We start from the raw sequence: 16,436 nt of genomic DNA on the forward strand, positions 1-16,436 counted from the left end.
GGACTAATATTTTTTTAAGTCCTTACAGTTTAAGGGAGAAATAAAGGAAATGAATTTGTTTCTTTTTTCAGTACCCACACATACGAAGTGAGGGCAGGTGAACATCAATCTGGATAGGTTAGGATAAGCTAGGATAGGATAGGAGCTTTCTCAGAGAATGTTCTTTGAGTGACTATTTAGAGACAACGCAAGGAAAGGTGTATTTGTAGGAACTCTGCATTTTCATGTCTCTCCAATAATTAGAGAGGCTAACCAAGCATTCGCAGAAGAGGTTGAAGACTACAAGTTCTTTACTGTCCTGTGTAATCTTAGTGACACATTTTAATATGCAGTTCTACTAATTTTGCTTCCGTAAAGAAGACCGGTGGTTTTAGGTAGACTAATTGCTGTAGCCTTTCAGCTTGTAAATATCACAAAACAGTGTTGTGACAAGGAAGAAATCCCACTACAAATGGGAGTAATTTTCCAAAAAAGGGTACTGGATTACTTCCATGAGCTTTATGTCTGTGGAAAATTAAAAGTTACACAAAAAAATAAAAGGGACAACATTCAGTAAGGTGCTAATAGGCGTTTAACTGATAATATATGATTTAGGATGACAGATGAGAGTTGTGATAGTTCATGTTTACTAGATACACCATAGTGTACAGCTGAACAGTGTGAAGGGTGCTGAATTCTCATTCTCTAGGGAGGTGCACAGATTCTGCAACGGGAGGAGAAGCATATGAACACATAGTTTGTGAAAGCAGAACAGAGGGGATTTTATGAGATTAGTTACAGAAAACCTTTTGAAGTTAAGAGATATCATTATCTTTACCTCTTCTACAATGATGGCTCAGTGCAGAGCAACAGCACTGAACCCAGCAGTTACTCGTTCAGGAGAAAGACATGTAATTTTCAGTTGCCAGATTACAGAAGAGAACTTATGGAAGAATGCTGGCAATAACATGTGCTTTTTTTTTATCCTGATGCTTGCTCTGTGCAAAATCCCTGCTCTCTGATTGATAATGGTAGCAGAAGCTGCCTGTGCAATTGAGAACAAACCTGGAAAAAGAGACAGTTCTTACATTTCAATTACTGTCCTGAGGAAACAGTAAATTACTACTGATAATTACTGCTGTCCAGTTTTAAAGGGGGTAGAAATGGCATACACTTTTCTGAGGAACGTATTCTTTTTGCTATACCATTGTTAAAAGAATATACTTGGCACTGTGTAAGAAAACCATGCTGTTGAATGTACTTGTTTCCTCTGAGGAAAAAAGACATGAACGGTTTGTCTATACCAATGCACATCTATAAATTTAGATATAGAAATATTATTTTTCATTATTTTATTCATAATTGAGGATTTTTTTCCTGCGGAGGACCTTTAGTATTTGTTGCAATAGCTCCTTGCATTGTCGTATATATATAAAGTAAAAAACATGTATGGTCCAACCTCTCTTCTCCCCACTAATTCTAACGACAGTAGAGATTTTCTTGAAGTTCTCTGCAAAGTAACTAGGAATTCTTCCATAGATAATGACATAGGTGGATATTAGCTTTCTTTCAACCAGAGAATAAGATTTGATTTCTGAGTTTGTGCTTCACAGCAGTCTTTGTTTGGAAGCCAAAGCGTACTTGATCACGTAAATACCAGGGTGATATCTGTGATGTGTATCCAAACCAGAGTCTATACAAAACCCCCATGAAATCAAAATAATTCTTTAGACTTAGTCAACTACATAGTCTGTCATTTGAGCCAGGAGGAGTTCAAATTTCAGAAAACAATACAAGGAGGCCAGTATAAAAATCATGGGGTTTGTCTTTTTCAGAGAAAAAACTGCCTTTTTCTCCCAAAATGAAAACAAATGATTAATGACGCATTTTTAAATGGAAAAAAAAAAAAAAAATCATCCTGGCCAGATAAAGAACTCCATAAGTTTAATTCCTTAGGACACATGCGATAGTTTGGCTTTCCTTTTATTTCACCTCTTAGGAAGCTTCTTTCCCTAGCTCTTACAAGAAATTGAGGCCCATATATAAAGATGCTGCTATTCCTGCATTGTGCATGAGACATGGGGAGATATTCCCATGCTACCTCTTTTTTCACATCAGGATGCTGAGGCAAGGCACTAATTAGTTTACTAGCTATGTTGTATGAAGGACAAAAGCTACAGTTGTGGTTGGATATACCAGCTCTGTAGTTTTAGGGGAGAGAGGCCTGCACCTTGTTAGGTTGCACAGATCATGTGCATCAGTGAGACACAGCAGCTGAGCCTCAGGTTTTTGATTCTTTGGTGTTCCAGCCAGAAAGTTATTGTTTAAAAAAAAAAAAAAAAAAAAGACTGCTGTATTTCCCCCTTCAACTGTCCTTTATTGTTGGGGTCCCTCCCCTGCCGTGTAGCCCTGGGAGAGGGGCCCTGAGGGCACAGACACGGGGTTTCCTGCCCCTGCTCAGCCTCGTTCCCATTGGTTGGTTTGTGTTCCCTGCGCGGGCAGAAGGACCCTTGGTCCCGTGACTGGAACAGTTCCTCGGCAGAGCTCCGGCCATGCGGCTGGAGAAATAAACATCTCTGAAACAGCTAGCAAGAATCTGTCTGTCCATATATATTTCCTTTCCACGGGACTCCTGGTTTGATATATGCGTGTTGCAGTATCCCCACTGCAACACTTTATGATGTTGAAATAACACACTTTATTTTTGGTATCTTGGGAACTTCAGTGTCATCTAAGTTCAGTAGTTTTAAGGGCTGACCTATAAATATTACAGAGACGAAGTGAGAAAGAAATACATAGAATCTGCAGCTATTGAATCAACTCTTGCCCAGGTTGCAAGTACTTAAGCTCAAAAGTACTTTTCTGGATTGCTTCAGGTTTTGATATAAATGAGAGTATTTTTCAAATGATTTTTCAGGAAATCAAGTTCAACCTGATCAAAATTCTCCAACTTTTCTCTTATGCCTATTCAGGAAAACAAGATCAGCATCAAATCCCTGTTATGTATAGGATGCACCCTGCACATGCAGGCTTGGAAATTTACTTCCTGTTGAAGGAATAAACATGTTTCTCTTTGCTGATTCTCCTTTCTGACTGGAAAAAAAGTTTCACACAAATAGCATGAGTTGCTGACACTGCCCCTTCTCATGCATATGGAGGCCGTGCTACTCCAAAATGATATTGTGAGCTCTGAGAAAATGTTTTGACATGTGGTAGATAATGCAGTGATTCTCCAGAAGCTGTGATCTGTGTTATTTCCTTCCTGTGATCAATTTTAGTAGTAAACAAATTGTTGTATGTTTCTTTTAAAATCATTTGTGGTGTATTGCTTAGGCACCTAGCATCCCTAGATGAGAGCAGGTATGCACTCCTGTAGCTTCTGTGCATACTTAAAAATGTGAGTGGCTTGGTCTAAAAATCTGTCATCCAGAATTATTCAGCATGTTGAACACATGCAGACTGCAGTGTCTAACAAAGTCACTCTACTCCTTTATAACAAGATGAAGCATCTGAGCATCAAATTGTATTGTTTTCACTGTTTTTTTTATAGAAGACTCTTTGGAAGAAGGAAAGATGATAATGTTAATGTTATGTTAAACATCTTGTCTGATTAGCTGAAGAGGAAATTCTATCAGAGCTCTCCCAGACAAATATAGCAACATGAAAGATATCTATGGTTTCACCTGATCTCCAAACAGGTCATTAATAGTAATGAAACTTCAAAGACTCTCAAGTTAATTCAATAAACTTCTAGCTTTAGCCATCAGGGGTTTTTTTAAGAAAAGTAATCTTTCAATTTAGCTACATAAATTATTAGCAATGTTTTGAAAAAATCTATAACAATGTTCCATCTTAATTAGAAATAACTGCAATTTCAGTTCTTTCATCTATTCCTGACTTGCTTGGCATGATATCTGAAAGAGTGTCAAGCTTCTAGAAACACTAGATTAAAAGTAGAAGACAGAAATGTCTATAGAAGATGCAAGAATATTGCTTAAATAAAGAAACAAAAATAAAAATCCATAGTCAGAGCTCACTAATGGATTGTCAGAAACACAGTTTCATAGATATTTGAGACACAGTACTTTTAGAATTGTTTACTTATATAAAAACTTGGAGTAAATCGTGGAATAATGTTACTCGAAATTAGTATTTCAAAATATAATTTGAATGCACCTTAAAAATAAGTTTTGAATGAGTGATTTCTCTCTAGTTTTTCCTTTAGTTCCTAGAGATGTGATGAGCCAGGGCACAGATATCCTACTGTCCTATTGTTAAATCTAGAGAGAAACAAGAACTTAAACCAAACAAAACCAAACTTTTATTAATAATGACTATACGCCAGAGCTAGGTGAGAAAACTAAAAGAGAGGTACAGATTTGCTTTTATATAGATCCATTGTCTCCAATACCCCACACCTCACATGAAGCAGGTGGAGCTGTATTCTAGACTCTGTCTCTAAAGTATCTTCTTTCCATGCCTCTGGCTGTACCAGTATTTTCTTATCAGTTGTTTATAATGTGAGCATTTAAACTACTGTGTCTGCCACTTTACAGCAGAGAGGAGCTGGGTCCTAGATGGTGGCTAATTTCAATAGCATGTTAGCCAATTACTACATAGTTAACCCATAAATGGAAGTCATTCACTAGAAAAGACTTGGTGTTATACAAAAATGCTGCATATTTTTTCCCTTTTGAACAGCAGTGTGCATCTATTTCTGTTCCAAGGCCAGATTGATTTATTTAGTTTTTAACATTTTATTTTGCAGCTGGGCATTATTTTTTGTGGTCACAGGTACACTGTACTTTAATTATTTTTGTTTATGTATGCATATTTTTTTCTTAATTTCACAACAGTTGTTTTTGTAATTGACAAAGCAATTTACTGCATGTGTGCTTTCTGCACCCCAGACAAATACTCTAACATGTAATGCACCTTTCTTTCCAGTTCGGATTGTTAAGAAAAGAATTAGTTGTGACTAATTGCCAATTAATTTGCAGTGGTTTTAGGGAGGAGAGGGAAAAACAATTGCACCTACTAATTAAAATTTAAAATATTCCAAAGTGTCATCTTTAGGTATCTGTGGAATACATAATTTCCATTTTAGTTCTGCACTGGATCTGTAACAACCCTGAGCTGACAGCTCTATTAATTTAAAACCTCAGTGATACCTATTAGTACAAAACATGAAAAAAATGCCATTAATCATTTATTTTAATTTTGCAGCTCTGTCATTTTCTCAGTGTGTTTAAAAATTATGATGACACCGTAACGTTTTCCAATCTACCTGTGCGAAGGGGAAATGGATCACACTACTTAGGAGAGAGACTAGAGTATATTATTAGAGCTTAATTAATGCCAAACTGATTAGATTTGATTGCACTTTGCACAATAATATTGTTTAGAAATTTATTTAAGATGTGTTGCATAACGCTTTTAAAACAACTAGTCTAGATCTGAGAGATTTTGTCCAAAATGCCACATAATGAAAGTTGCAGTTTAATTTTGCTCAGCACTGCCTACATTCTGTTGGTCTGATTCATACCATGATACCCCATACGCTCTTGGTCACCTAAGGAAAGATAAAATTATTTGGCATTCCTGTGATGTAGAGGTGTTGCATCCCTCTATTTCCTGTAAGAGGAGCAGCACTAGGGCGTCTGGACTGTGAGAAAACCCTCCTACCCTCAAAACAACCAACATCTAAACCCTGCTGAGAGCATGGAAAAAAGTGACCACAAACTAAAAGATCCTGCTGGAAATAAGGCTGGGGTTTTTTCTGCAGTTTTTTCTCCCTCTGTCTTTAAAATACATCAATATGTTCTTTAACATTAATTGAAATACTATAAGCAAAGCTGACTAGCTCTGTTTCCAGTTTCCTATTGTCAAAGCAGTACTTTAGAACCTGTATTTATAGCACCACGTCTTCTGAAATAGTAAATATTTAGGCATTCTGTGAAGTTAGGAGCATGAAGGTAATCAACACATACTGCAGAAAAGGGAAAATGAAAGCAAAACTGACTGACCTAAAAGATATTGTTATCATGCTAAAATTATTGATGTTCACTGCATTTCATTTAGTGGATACATTGTATTAATGTGGCTTCAAGGCCTTTAGAAACCTTGACCTGCTCCTGAAACAAATAAATGCCTGGTTTATGCACTTGTAAGTATCTTTAGTATCAAAAATTCAGGTTTCTTTATCAAAAAATTTTCTATTGACATATAAGGAGATATTATCATCTCTTCTTTTGAGAATTATACTCTTTCAATATGACCTAGTGTTCCTTGCCATGAATACAATCACTGGACATACTTTCTAGTACTGGAAAGGTGATTTCAAAGTTGCAAATGAAGCGTTTTTCTGCTAAACCTATTTACTAGATATACCAGCCCTCATGGGATAAAATCTTGGCTTCAATTAGTGAATAAGAGGTTTGTCATTGGCGTCAACAGTTTTAAGTTTAGCTTAGAATGTTGTGGGTCAGGCTTACAACAAATATCCATGGTATCTTAGCAATTCATGTGGCTACTTGCTTACCCCTAAGTGGAATTCTGTTATTTCCTGATTTTGCCTATTTTTAAAGATAAATGTGTGCCAAGTACGTCAAATAATTTCTTTTTTGTTTTGGTTTTCTTTTTTTGTTTTTTTTTTTGGTTGATGTTAGTTTTGGGGAGAGGGGGTTGTTTTGGGGTGTTTTATTGGTTGGTTGGGATTTTTTGGGGTGGTTTTTTGTTTATTTGTTTTGGTTTTGTTCCAGCAGCAATTCAGGCACTCAATTTATGTTTAAAATGTTCTCCATATTACCCTCAAGTTATTATATATTTTCAATAAAATTGAGTAAGTGATCTCAAAAACTGTTTTCCAGAATTTCATAGTGATTTATATGAGTATGTTTATCAGTATGTTATCATCATTTCCTAAAAATACATTAGGTAGGATTTTAGCTTTCTGGATTTTTGTCTGTGCAATCTCTTTTTCTCATGTGTGTGATTCACAGGTAAATCTATGAAACATTAAAAATTTTGTAAGAGGGTCTTAATTAAAACTTTTATAGTTGTGTTTCTTCTAAAAAAGACATGAAGTTGCTTGCTGAATGGAAGAGAAACTGAATGGTAAAAGTCTTTAGGCACTCCATGTGCACACACACAGAATCTCTATACAGCTGTAAGTAGGAATTTTTAACTTAACAAACTCTCAGTTGCTTGTAAGTAAAGATTGTGCTCTCTCTCCCTGTCTCTCTCCCTCTCTTTCTTTCTGTCCTCTCATAGAGCACTTTCAATGTTCTGCCCTACTTTGACCTACAACATTATTTCTCTGTCTGAGATCCTCAGTGCTTCTTCCCATCTCGAAGTGTGTACTGACACTCGTCACCCAAACTCACAGCTCCAACTCTGGTAGTGCTGGCAGTATGAGAACAGAAGCAGAAGTGAGAGACCAGGGCAGAAATGCAGTGCCTGAGAGTCTCGGGAAAGGCAAAATTAGCCTTCTTCAGGCAAAAGGGTGCAATGGTTCAGAAACATACTGATCTCTTTTCATCAGCCAAAAATGAGAGGTTTCAATTTTTTTTTTTTTTAGGGTAGGAAAGTAAGGAGTCAGTGGTTATCATTGTCAACCAATGCAATGTTAACAGACACTACTATGCCTAAGTAAAACATATATTTTAATTTAAACTTTATTGTAGTGTTTCCAGAATGTAAAATATATTTTACACCATATGAAATTGTGCCAATTTATAACAGTTGAAAATACAGGACTTACCCCAATGCATGGCAGTGGTTAATCATATTAAGGTATGTTAGCTGATCTCAGCTGATAGGAAGCAACATACTGAAGAGGTCATGGTCTCTGAAACAGATGGCTCAAGCCAAGAAAGACATTACAAATGATAAACATTTACTCAGTATGTAATTGCATTCATCCTGAGCAGCATTGAACAGCCCCATCCCAACACGCGATCTGTCCAGGGTCTCAGGATTACCTTACCCATTCATACTAAAGCCATCTTTTATTCACTTAAAGATGGAATTACTATGTTTTACCTCTGAAAGGAAACTTAAAGGCATTCCTACTGCCACATCATGGTCAAATCTTGAAATAAGATAAACTCTTAATGGCTTGAAAAATTCACTCACACCAGCTGTAGATTACTTCATGTCATGATCCTCAGGATCAGGTTGATATCATCACTGCTCCCGAGCTCCAAAATACATCTTATGAAGCATGTGAAAGTTGCAAAAATCCTTGAGGCAATTTTCCAGGACCAGATCATCAGCTGGTACTGACATCAATGGAATAATGCCAGTTTACCCCAACTACAGATTTGTCTTCCAAAGTGATGCCTGAAGCGGAATTTATTGTGAGAAAATATATTGGTGCCAGTCTTTGAAAGCAAGAGTTATTATCCATGTGAAAGTAATCTACACTGCCAAAAAGCCCCCATATGCTATATTCAACACTAATGAACAGTGTTGATAAAAAGAGGTCCCACATGAAATTTGAAGTTAATGAACTAAGGTGGCATGAAAATGAGCATTTGGAGAGTAAAGTAAAGGCTCTGGTAGAGTTAAACCAAGACACACGCTGTTGAGATTTTTATTTTTTCTGTCTCCTTATATTGTAAAGTAAATTTCCACCCCAAGAAATGTCCTGATCTATATTTTAATGAGCCTCTCCACGTGACATACTTTTTTTGTTTCATTACTATTAGTGAATGACAAGTGAAGGATATTCATTTTAACTTGAAAATGTCAGGTATGCACTTTAAGAGATATATTTTTCCAGTTTTTAATGAGGTGGTGTTTCTTTTTGAAAGAAATACCCATCTCTGATGTGGGTACTGTGCAGGTGACAACTGATATTTAATAAGTGATGGTTCTTGTATTAGTCGTAGTTCACTAAAGAAAATGTCTCGGATTGCTTTTGAAAAACTCTTAACGTCACTAGCCCAAAGGCAAGATGTGACCTTTTTATTACATAATGAGAATCATTTATTATCTTACAATGTATCTTAAAGTCACAGACAAAATGCCACTTTGATAATTGCTTTCAATTAGCTTTGAGCATAGCATACATTCATAAAATGTCTTCTCTAATTTAGACTTGAATTAGAGAAAATTGCAGACATAATCTACTTTAAGGTTGTCTCATTTAAGGTGATTCGTAGTTCTATATCAAAGAAATCAAAACGGGTGGCTTTAGAGCAGTATTACAAAGTGTTTTAAATAGTCTTTTCAATATTTGAGTCTATTCTATTAGAAATTAATTAACAAATTAGAATGCTAGTTCATCTTTTTGGACCTTTTCTTGTGTATTAACTTTATACTTTTGTCCATAATGGCTGTTTTGAAATTAAGTAGTGTCTTGTGGTAAAAGAGTACGGCTTGATTAGATGTATAAATAAAGCATATAAAGATATAACTTGTCTTAATAATAGGCAACAGCTTGGTCTGTCAGCATGTATGTTCTTTCCAACTTTTAAATTCTTTCTCAACAGCGAGCAATAAATCCCACACTCAAAAAGTAAGATTATGTATTGGCATTTATTTCGTGGCTTATATTTTTAAATTTTTTTCTGTATAATTTAAATTATTTGTGGAAGAACAATTACACATAGATTGGTTCATAAAAGAACCCAGGTATTTTCCTTTCATCTTAGATTAAATGCAGAAGGTCTGTAAGTTACATATAAAGATAATTCAGGCATCTCAGATAGTTGGAACTGAAGTAGCTCAAGGGATAACTCTGTTTTTCTTTTTTCTTCCCCAGATAAAAATTACTCACAAGAACCAAGCCCCCATGTTGATGGGACCTCCTCCAAAAACTGGTCTTTTCTCTTCTATCATCAAAAGAACAAGGAACCACAGCAAGGAATAAACCTATGTAGTTTAGTTAAAAAAAACAATTAGCTTCGTTGGGCTTCGGAATATTCATGCTGGAAATCTTTCAAGAGTTTTAGAATATCTTCTATTTGCAAAATCTTGGATTTTGGTTTAACCGTTCTGTAGCTAAGCTGATGTAAAACTATGCTACTAGAAAAAAATGTTGTCACAGTTTTGTAGGCATTTTGCATGATGAAAGCAGATGTTTACATGAAGTGATACAGCCTATTTTTTGTTGCATGCCTTACCATTTACTGATCTGTGGGCTAATTCTGCCATGGAATATGGGAAGAGAATGTCATGAGTAATTTGATTTCTCTCTTTTCTGTTTCAGCTTTTTCTACTACAATAAACATATGTCATAGGTTCAATAGTATCTCTTCAATCAAACATCTTTACATCAATAGTCAATCTGACCTGTTTCACAGTAAAATCATTACAGGTCTCATTAACCTGTATTTTTAGTTTATCACTTCTTTCTACCCTGAGAATATTTTTATTCAACTAAGTATTAAAATCTTGTATCTTATTCTGATAACTCCTATGTATATGAGTAACTGTACCTGCTGAAAACATCTAACAATATGCACAGTATTCAAATGATCTTGCGTAAGGTTTTTTTAAGATTAGAAGTTGATGAAAGTTTGAGCAAAAACTATAAGACTAAGGAGATCATGCTGAGTGAAGATAATAATACTTGCAAAACTAGCCATCAGTGTTTGTTGAAACCCTGGAATTATTTTCATGAGCAATACATCTCTGTAACATGGTAAACTTTAAATCATTCTGCTCATTGACCAATAGCATAGTGCATATGCACACAAATAACCAAAGCTTATGCCTAATTAAAGTGCATTTCCCACCAAAGATTTAGAGAAGGATGCTTCAGAGAAATGGGTTAATGCATAATTAATCAAACTCACTGGAGTAGACTCACATCTGAAAATTTACAGTTCTTTTGATTACATTGTCAATGTCCAGACAAATGTTGGGGTAGGGAAAAACATTAAATTAATTGCAAGTAAATACTCACTTTTCATTTGTTTCATATGTTGATAGACATAGTCACATACACTAAATATTGAGACATAGATATGAACTCTAAATATTAGAAAGCTAAAATTATATTTTTTATGTCATAATAATTTATAAATTTGTTCCATTCATAATTTACTTATCCCCTAAGTTAATCTCTCAAGGATAAACTGCTGTCTATTACCCTTTTGTCGTCTGCTATTTGGAATCCAACCATTTCTTGTCATAAATTTTGGTGAGGCAGTTGCTCAGGTTTTAACTTTCTTAGCTCTCTGAGAGACTTCCTAACAGCTTAGAAATCATATTACAGGGATTTTTCTGAGGTTTGCACAGCACTGTCTAATGTTGAAGGGAAGTCCAAGAATGGCAGGTTTTTTCAGTCTTGCATATAAACAATCTCAAACAAAACTTTTCGTGCAATCTTAACATTGTTCTTTGTTCAGAGTGAGCTACTTCTCAGCTCTGCATGTCTTAAGTTCTCAGAGATTTCATAAAAAAACAAGGAAAAGATAAAACTTTGCTTGAAATGCATGATTTCCCATTTTTATCCAGACTTTAAAATGTTAATTATTTATTAAATCTATTTTTCTATTGATTCATTCATCCATTTTAAAAATAATACTTCATCATGCTGTAGTGCACGGTACTGTGCATGTATTTAAATAAAGTTACTATCATTTGCTCCTCAGTATAAGAATTCAACAGAGTCCTAATTTATATAATAGACACTAAAATAAAAGTATATAGTTGGTAAGGATTATGTCTTTAAAATATACAGTCTATGTTCTGTAAACATTAGGAGGTAAATACCAATTAATGTTTTGTTCAGCATTAGGTAGAAAAATATGAAGGTGATTATTTGCTAAAATTAAGATCTTGTAATTCACCATTCTTGGGTCCAGTGGTGTTGACATTTACAGTTACCATAGGAGTAAACTAGTATTTTTCCTGTGCATTGCAAACACACATACACACAGAAGCACTTGATGCACTGAACTATGAACATGCATAAGTATAGAGCAAAGGTTATTTGCAAAAAGAAGGAATTTGCTGACATAATATTACGCAAAGTGTATATTGGTTTTATGAAATTATGGTTACAGGTGATAAATATTTTCACATAACTTGACATAGGATTTTCTACCAATGCTCTCAACTTTTTGTGGCAAAAATGTGTTTAACAACAATATATAATGTGTTCTCTATGATTATCTCATGAACATTGTAACTCTGAAAACAAATAAAATTATACATAAGCTATTACTTAATAACGTGTGCAATTTTAAATGTGTCAGTCTGTGATAGCAAGTTGGTCACAACACACTTTTTTATGTAAAGAGGGATAGATGAGTCCATGTCATCAGAATTACAAGTCTGAATAGACATATAAAAAGTAAATCAGATCTGCTGATGAGTATGTATAAATTCTCACTGTAACAAAATAGAACAGAGCAGCCATTATACTGAATTAACAATTCTCATAGCAGAGACTGTCTTTCTATTAATCTTGGTTGTTTGGGTTTTTTTAGCCTGGCCTCTAATAATTTAAAACCATGCTCAGGTTGAAAGTATTGATGGTGAAGAGAAATTCTTAGAGTACATAAAACATAGTATGAAAAGAAAATGGTTGATTTAATGAAAGAGAACTTCAAAGGGGGATTCTTTTCAGTATGCACAGAACTAACATGAAACTATTCATTGGTGTAAGAAGTAAAACAAAGAATATATGCATATATCCTCATACAGCTGAAGTAGTTGTACTGTTCTTAGGTTGACTGAAGAGGGTACCTGTAAACCTTCTACTCTTTACAATGAAGCATTCCTTAAGGCTTTGTTAGTGACATTTGCAATGTAAATGACAATTAAAAATATATAGGTAGTAAATGGATTTGCAAATCTTTCATCATTGCATGTCAACTGGGCAATATGCTGACAAAAGAACATCGTGTCTCAGGAAACAACTTTAATTTCTGATATTGGTCAGTCTCTCACTTCTCATGAGTTCCTGTTAAAAAGAAGTGGAAGAAGAATTTCTTTCAGAGACTAATAGAGAATTACTGTTTCCTGTACTTTTAAGATGTTTGTATGCAAATCATCACAATTATTTAAAGCTAGGGGTAAGACCTCATGGTTTAGGCTTATTGGTGTGCATATGTGTATGTGCATGCCAGACCGGGTAACATGTTGGTACGCTCAGGACTCTGATGAGATAGGAAATACTTAGTTTCTGAAACCAGCTAGAGTTTCTGTTACATTTGCTCACTCTTTTCATCTCTCTAGAGTTACATGTACATTGCCCAACAATGACCAGCTTATATCCAAAATTATTTAATGCAAATACAGTTACAGATTTCAACATGTTTCAGAATATCAGTGTAAGAAGTAATATAGTCAGCTGTGGTAAGAAAGGCAGAAAAATGCCTTTTTTATATTTTTAAATCTATAGGTTAATATTTGTTTGCCAAGATTATAGCATTTTAGTGATTATTAGCGATTTAGGGTACTAGTGGTATTCTGCAAGTTACTGTCTTCAACCTCAACTGGCTTCTGGGGCTTGTAACTTTGAGGCAGACCATACCAAGACCAACTGGGAAGCTGACACTTCTGAAAGGTGTTGTCCCTCATCTCTGTGGGAGTGACTAGGGAGAATGGCTACAAAATGGAAAAAAAAACAAATCAGGAAGAATTATCTCTAGACAAGGAAGTAGGAGAAGATCAGAGAACTCTGCTATGGAATGAGAAAACAGATGCTCAAAGTGAAGAATGTGCAGAGGCATCCACAAAACTGGTTGGTGGGGACCTGGGAGGCCAGATGAAGGCACTCAGGGCTAATGAGCAGCAGTGAGCTAGAGAAATGGGTTAATTACATTTATCTAGAGACCCCTTCCATTTAAGGCTGAAGGAGTAAAATAGCATTTCCTTGTTTTGGGGGCAGAAAGACAGAGAAATGGGGCTAACAATACAACTGAGCCCTTCATGGGAAGTGAGGAGGACTTGCAAGTGAAGGAGAGCTGAAGGATTGTCAAAAGAAGGTAAAGGATTTTCAGGACTTTATCTATTTCTTTCATACCCTGGAAAAAAAAAGAAGAAAATTTGCCTTTGCAAAACGGCAGTTTGCCAAGCTACTAAGCAGTTAGCCTGAAAATAAATAAATAAATTTAGAAAGCTGAGGTGGGCCAGAGGAGCACAGCTCAATGTTTTATGCAAGAGCGGTGAAGAACGTGTCAGCCTGTTGTCAGCTAATTGCTGCTTGTCTCCAGCTCCATCAGGTCTGAAAGCATTCTGTTTTCTCCCTGTCCATAAGGAAGGAAACTTCTTGTGGTCCTGCTGAGGTGAGTAAAAGTCTAACTGTAGCCCTGGCTGGAAAATGAATAAAACATGGGCAAGACCTGGAAGCTGCTAATGAGAAATAAAGTAATAGCTTAAAATCCGTGGCGTGTGAGGCTCTGAGGGTGTGCTGTGCAGCAACGACTGAGGTAGAAACTGTCCTCATGTCTATCAGGTTTTGCTGATGTCTGCCCAACCTGGGCTTATGCCATAGGGAGCCTGCTGGCTCTTATTCCTCATTTTTGTTCAGACTATGGATTTTCAGTTGATTTTGAAATAAGGCGGTTTGACCTTTTCTGTATTGCATATATGTGTGTGGAGCTTTTCCATTATCAGGTTCTCTTAATTTTACAACTACCACTGAAGAAGAGGAAACTTTTCTATGACCATTGACTTCCATTATGTGAAACTGCCTGATGGCTTGAAACTATAAATAGGCAATGATATGTTCTAGGCATCTAGAGTCTGGGTATGGTAATATTTCAGAGGCTGCTTTCTTTCCTTTCTGGTTCATGATTCAAAGAGACTCCCTGAGAAGAACCTCAGGGCTCTCTTTAAATGTGACTCATACAAAGACTAAGTGATAATCATCAGGCTTTGTTATTTATAAAAAGGGGGTGGCTGTGTTGATGGTAAAGATGCAGCTTCATGTGAGGTGCCCACTCTAATTAACATGGAAAATAATTTACTGGGTCTAACTGAGCAAGAAGGAAAGATTTTGAAGCTTTCAATTTTTATTCTAATGTTGATGTGAAAATACTTAGCTGCTGATGGACCTCTTTGAAATAAACTTTTGGTTGGTTGTTTTATACCTAGGGTGAAAATTGCATACTGTGAAGGAACACAGAAATTTGCATTGATAAGCTGCTTTTTTGGACAGGGAAATGAACACTTCTCACTCTTTTGGTGAAACCATCTTTATGAGCCAAGTTAAGCCAGCCAATAAGAAAATACAAATTGCCAATCTTCCAGGCTGTCAGTCTATTTATATTAAATATACAAAAAAAAAAGGTCAGCCAAAACCATAACAACTCTTCTTTAAACTATTTGTACCTGCAGGGAGAGAGTGGTGATACCCCTGTCCCTCGGTGAGGTGAACAGACATTGCAACATGAGCATTGGCACCGTTAACTTCTGCCCAGCCATGAGATTGGCTGTTGCAAAAGGTGTGACGTAGGTTTTGTCAGTGTGATGATTTCTTGTTTTGTTGGGTTTTTTTAGTAACTATGAATGAGTTCTAAACCTCTCTTTTTATCCCAGAATGATAAGAACTTGAACTTTGATTGGACAGATATAAAACATGTTTACTGTACACACATATGTAAGCAAGCAAATGCAGGAAGATCTATTCCATCTAAGTTGAACTTCCATGTGTTTCAATTCAGTCCTATTCGCCAAGGAAAAAGAAATAACTCATTAATTTAGGTAGTTTGAGAGAATTCTGGGGGGAAATGGGTGTATTGGGCTTTTCTCCTCAGTGGTATGACCTTGTTACAACAATATATACATATAGATTAAGGAATTTATACCTCATTGATATCAATCACTGTTTCCATTGAATATAATCTGAATAGTAAGGGGGGGAGGGGGGGGCTGTGGTTTGCTTCTTCGTGTTGTGTTTGGTTTTTGGTTTTTTTCTGGAAAACCAGCTCAATCTTTCTTTTAATGTTTCAATACAATTAGTTTACAAGAAGCTTTGAAAGATTTGGTCCAACCGTCTGATATACAAAGTCTGAGCTTGGATTGAGATGCAAATTCAGGCCATACTTTGTCAGTAGTGCTGGTCAAAAATTCCTTAACCTCTGCTTCATCAAAATTTGTGTGGAAGAACCCACCTTCCCTAATCAAGGAATTTTTTCATTGGATTCCCATTTCAGAGCAAAATAAGACTTACTTTTTAAACATCAAAATATTTTGTCCTTGAATGTCAGAAGGCAATGTAAAGTTTTGTTTAATTTATTAATTCTGGTTCATTAATATAGTGATTAGCATTGTGGTATAACTGACTTTTCACTTCAAAAAGCAAAAAGTTAATAAAATTATGCTATTTTTAATTCACTACAAACATAATTCTTATTTCCTTTAAGAGAATTTTTAAACTCTTATATTTGTTCAAGATCCTGCAATGAAGCTTTCTACCTTTGTGCTTCATAGTTGACACCAGACTAAAAGGCTGCACATCAAATTCTAGTATTTATGTAAAATCCCTTCAT

At 35.5% G+C, this 16,436-nt stretch overlaps 1 protein-coding gene across 8 annotated transcripts in view; it reads left to right on the forward strand.

Moving 5' to 3' along the window:
* Window positions 1-12,164, forward strand: part of DGKB (diacylglycerol kinase beta) — a 382,874-nt gene extending 370,710 nt beyond the window's left edge. For all 8 annotated transcript variants that reach the window (XM_048304406.1, XM_048304384.1, XM_048304373.1 and 5 more), the window contains one exon: window positions 9,749-12,164. In XM_048304406.1, coding sequence (XP_048160363.1) covers window positions 9,749-9,856 — 108 coding nt within the window. In that variant the 3' untranslated portion in view covers window positions 9,857-12,164. The remainder of the gene's footprint in view (window positions 1-9,748) is intronic.
* The last annotated feature ends 4,272 nt before the right edge of the window (window positions 12,165-16,436 follow it).

This window comes from Corvus hawaiiensis, chromosome 1 (assembly GCF_020740725.1).
Source record: "Corvus hawaiiensis isolate bCorHaw1 chromosome 1, bCorHaw1.pri.cur, whole genome shotgun sequence".
In the NCBI taxonomy this organism is placed as follows: Eukaryota; Metazoa; Chordata; class Aves; order Passeriformes; family Corvidae; genus Corvus; species Corvus hawaiiensis.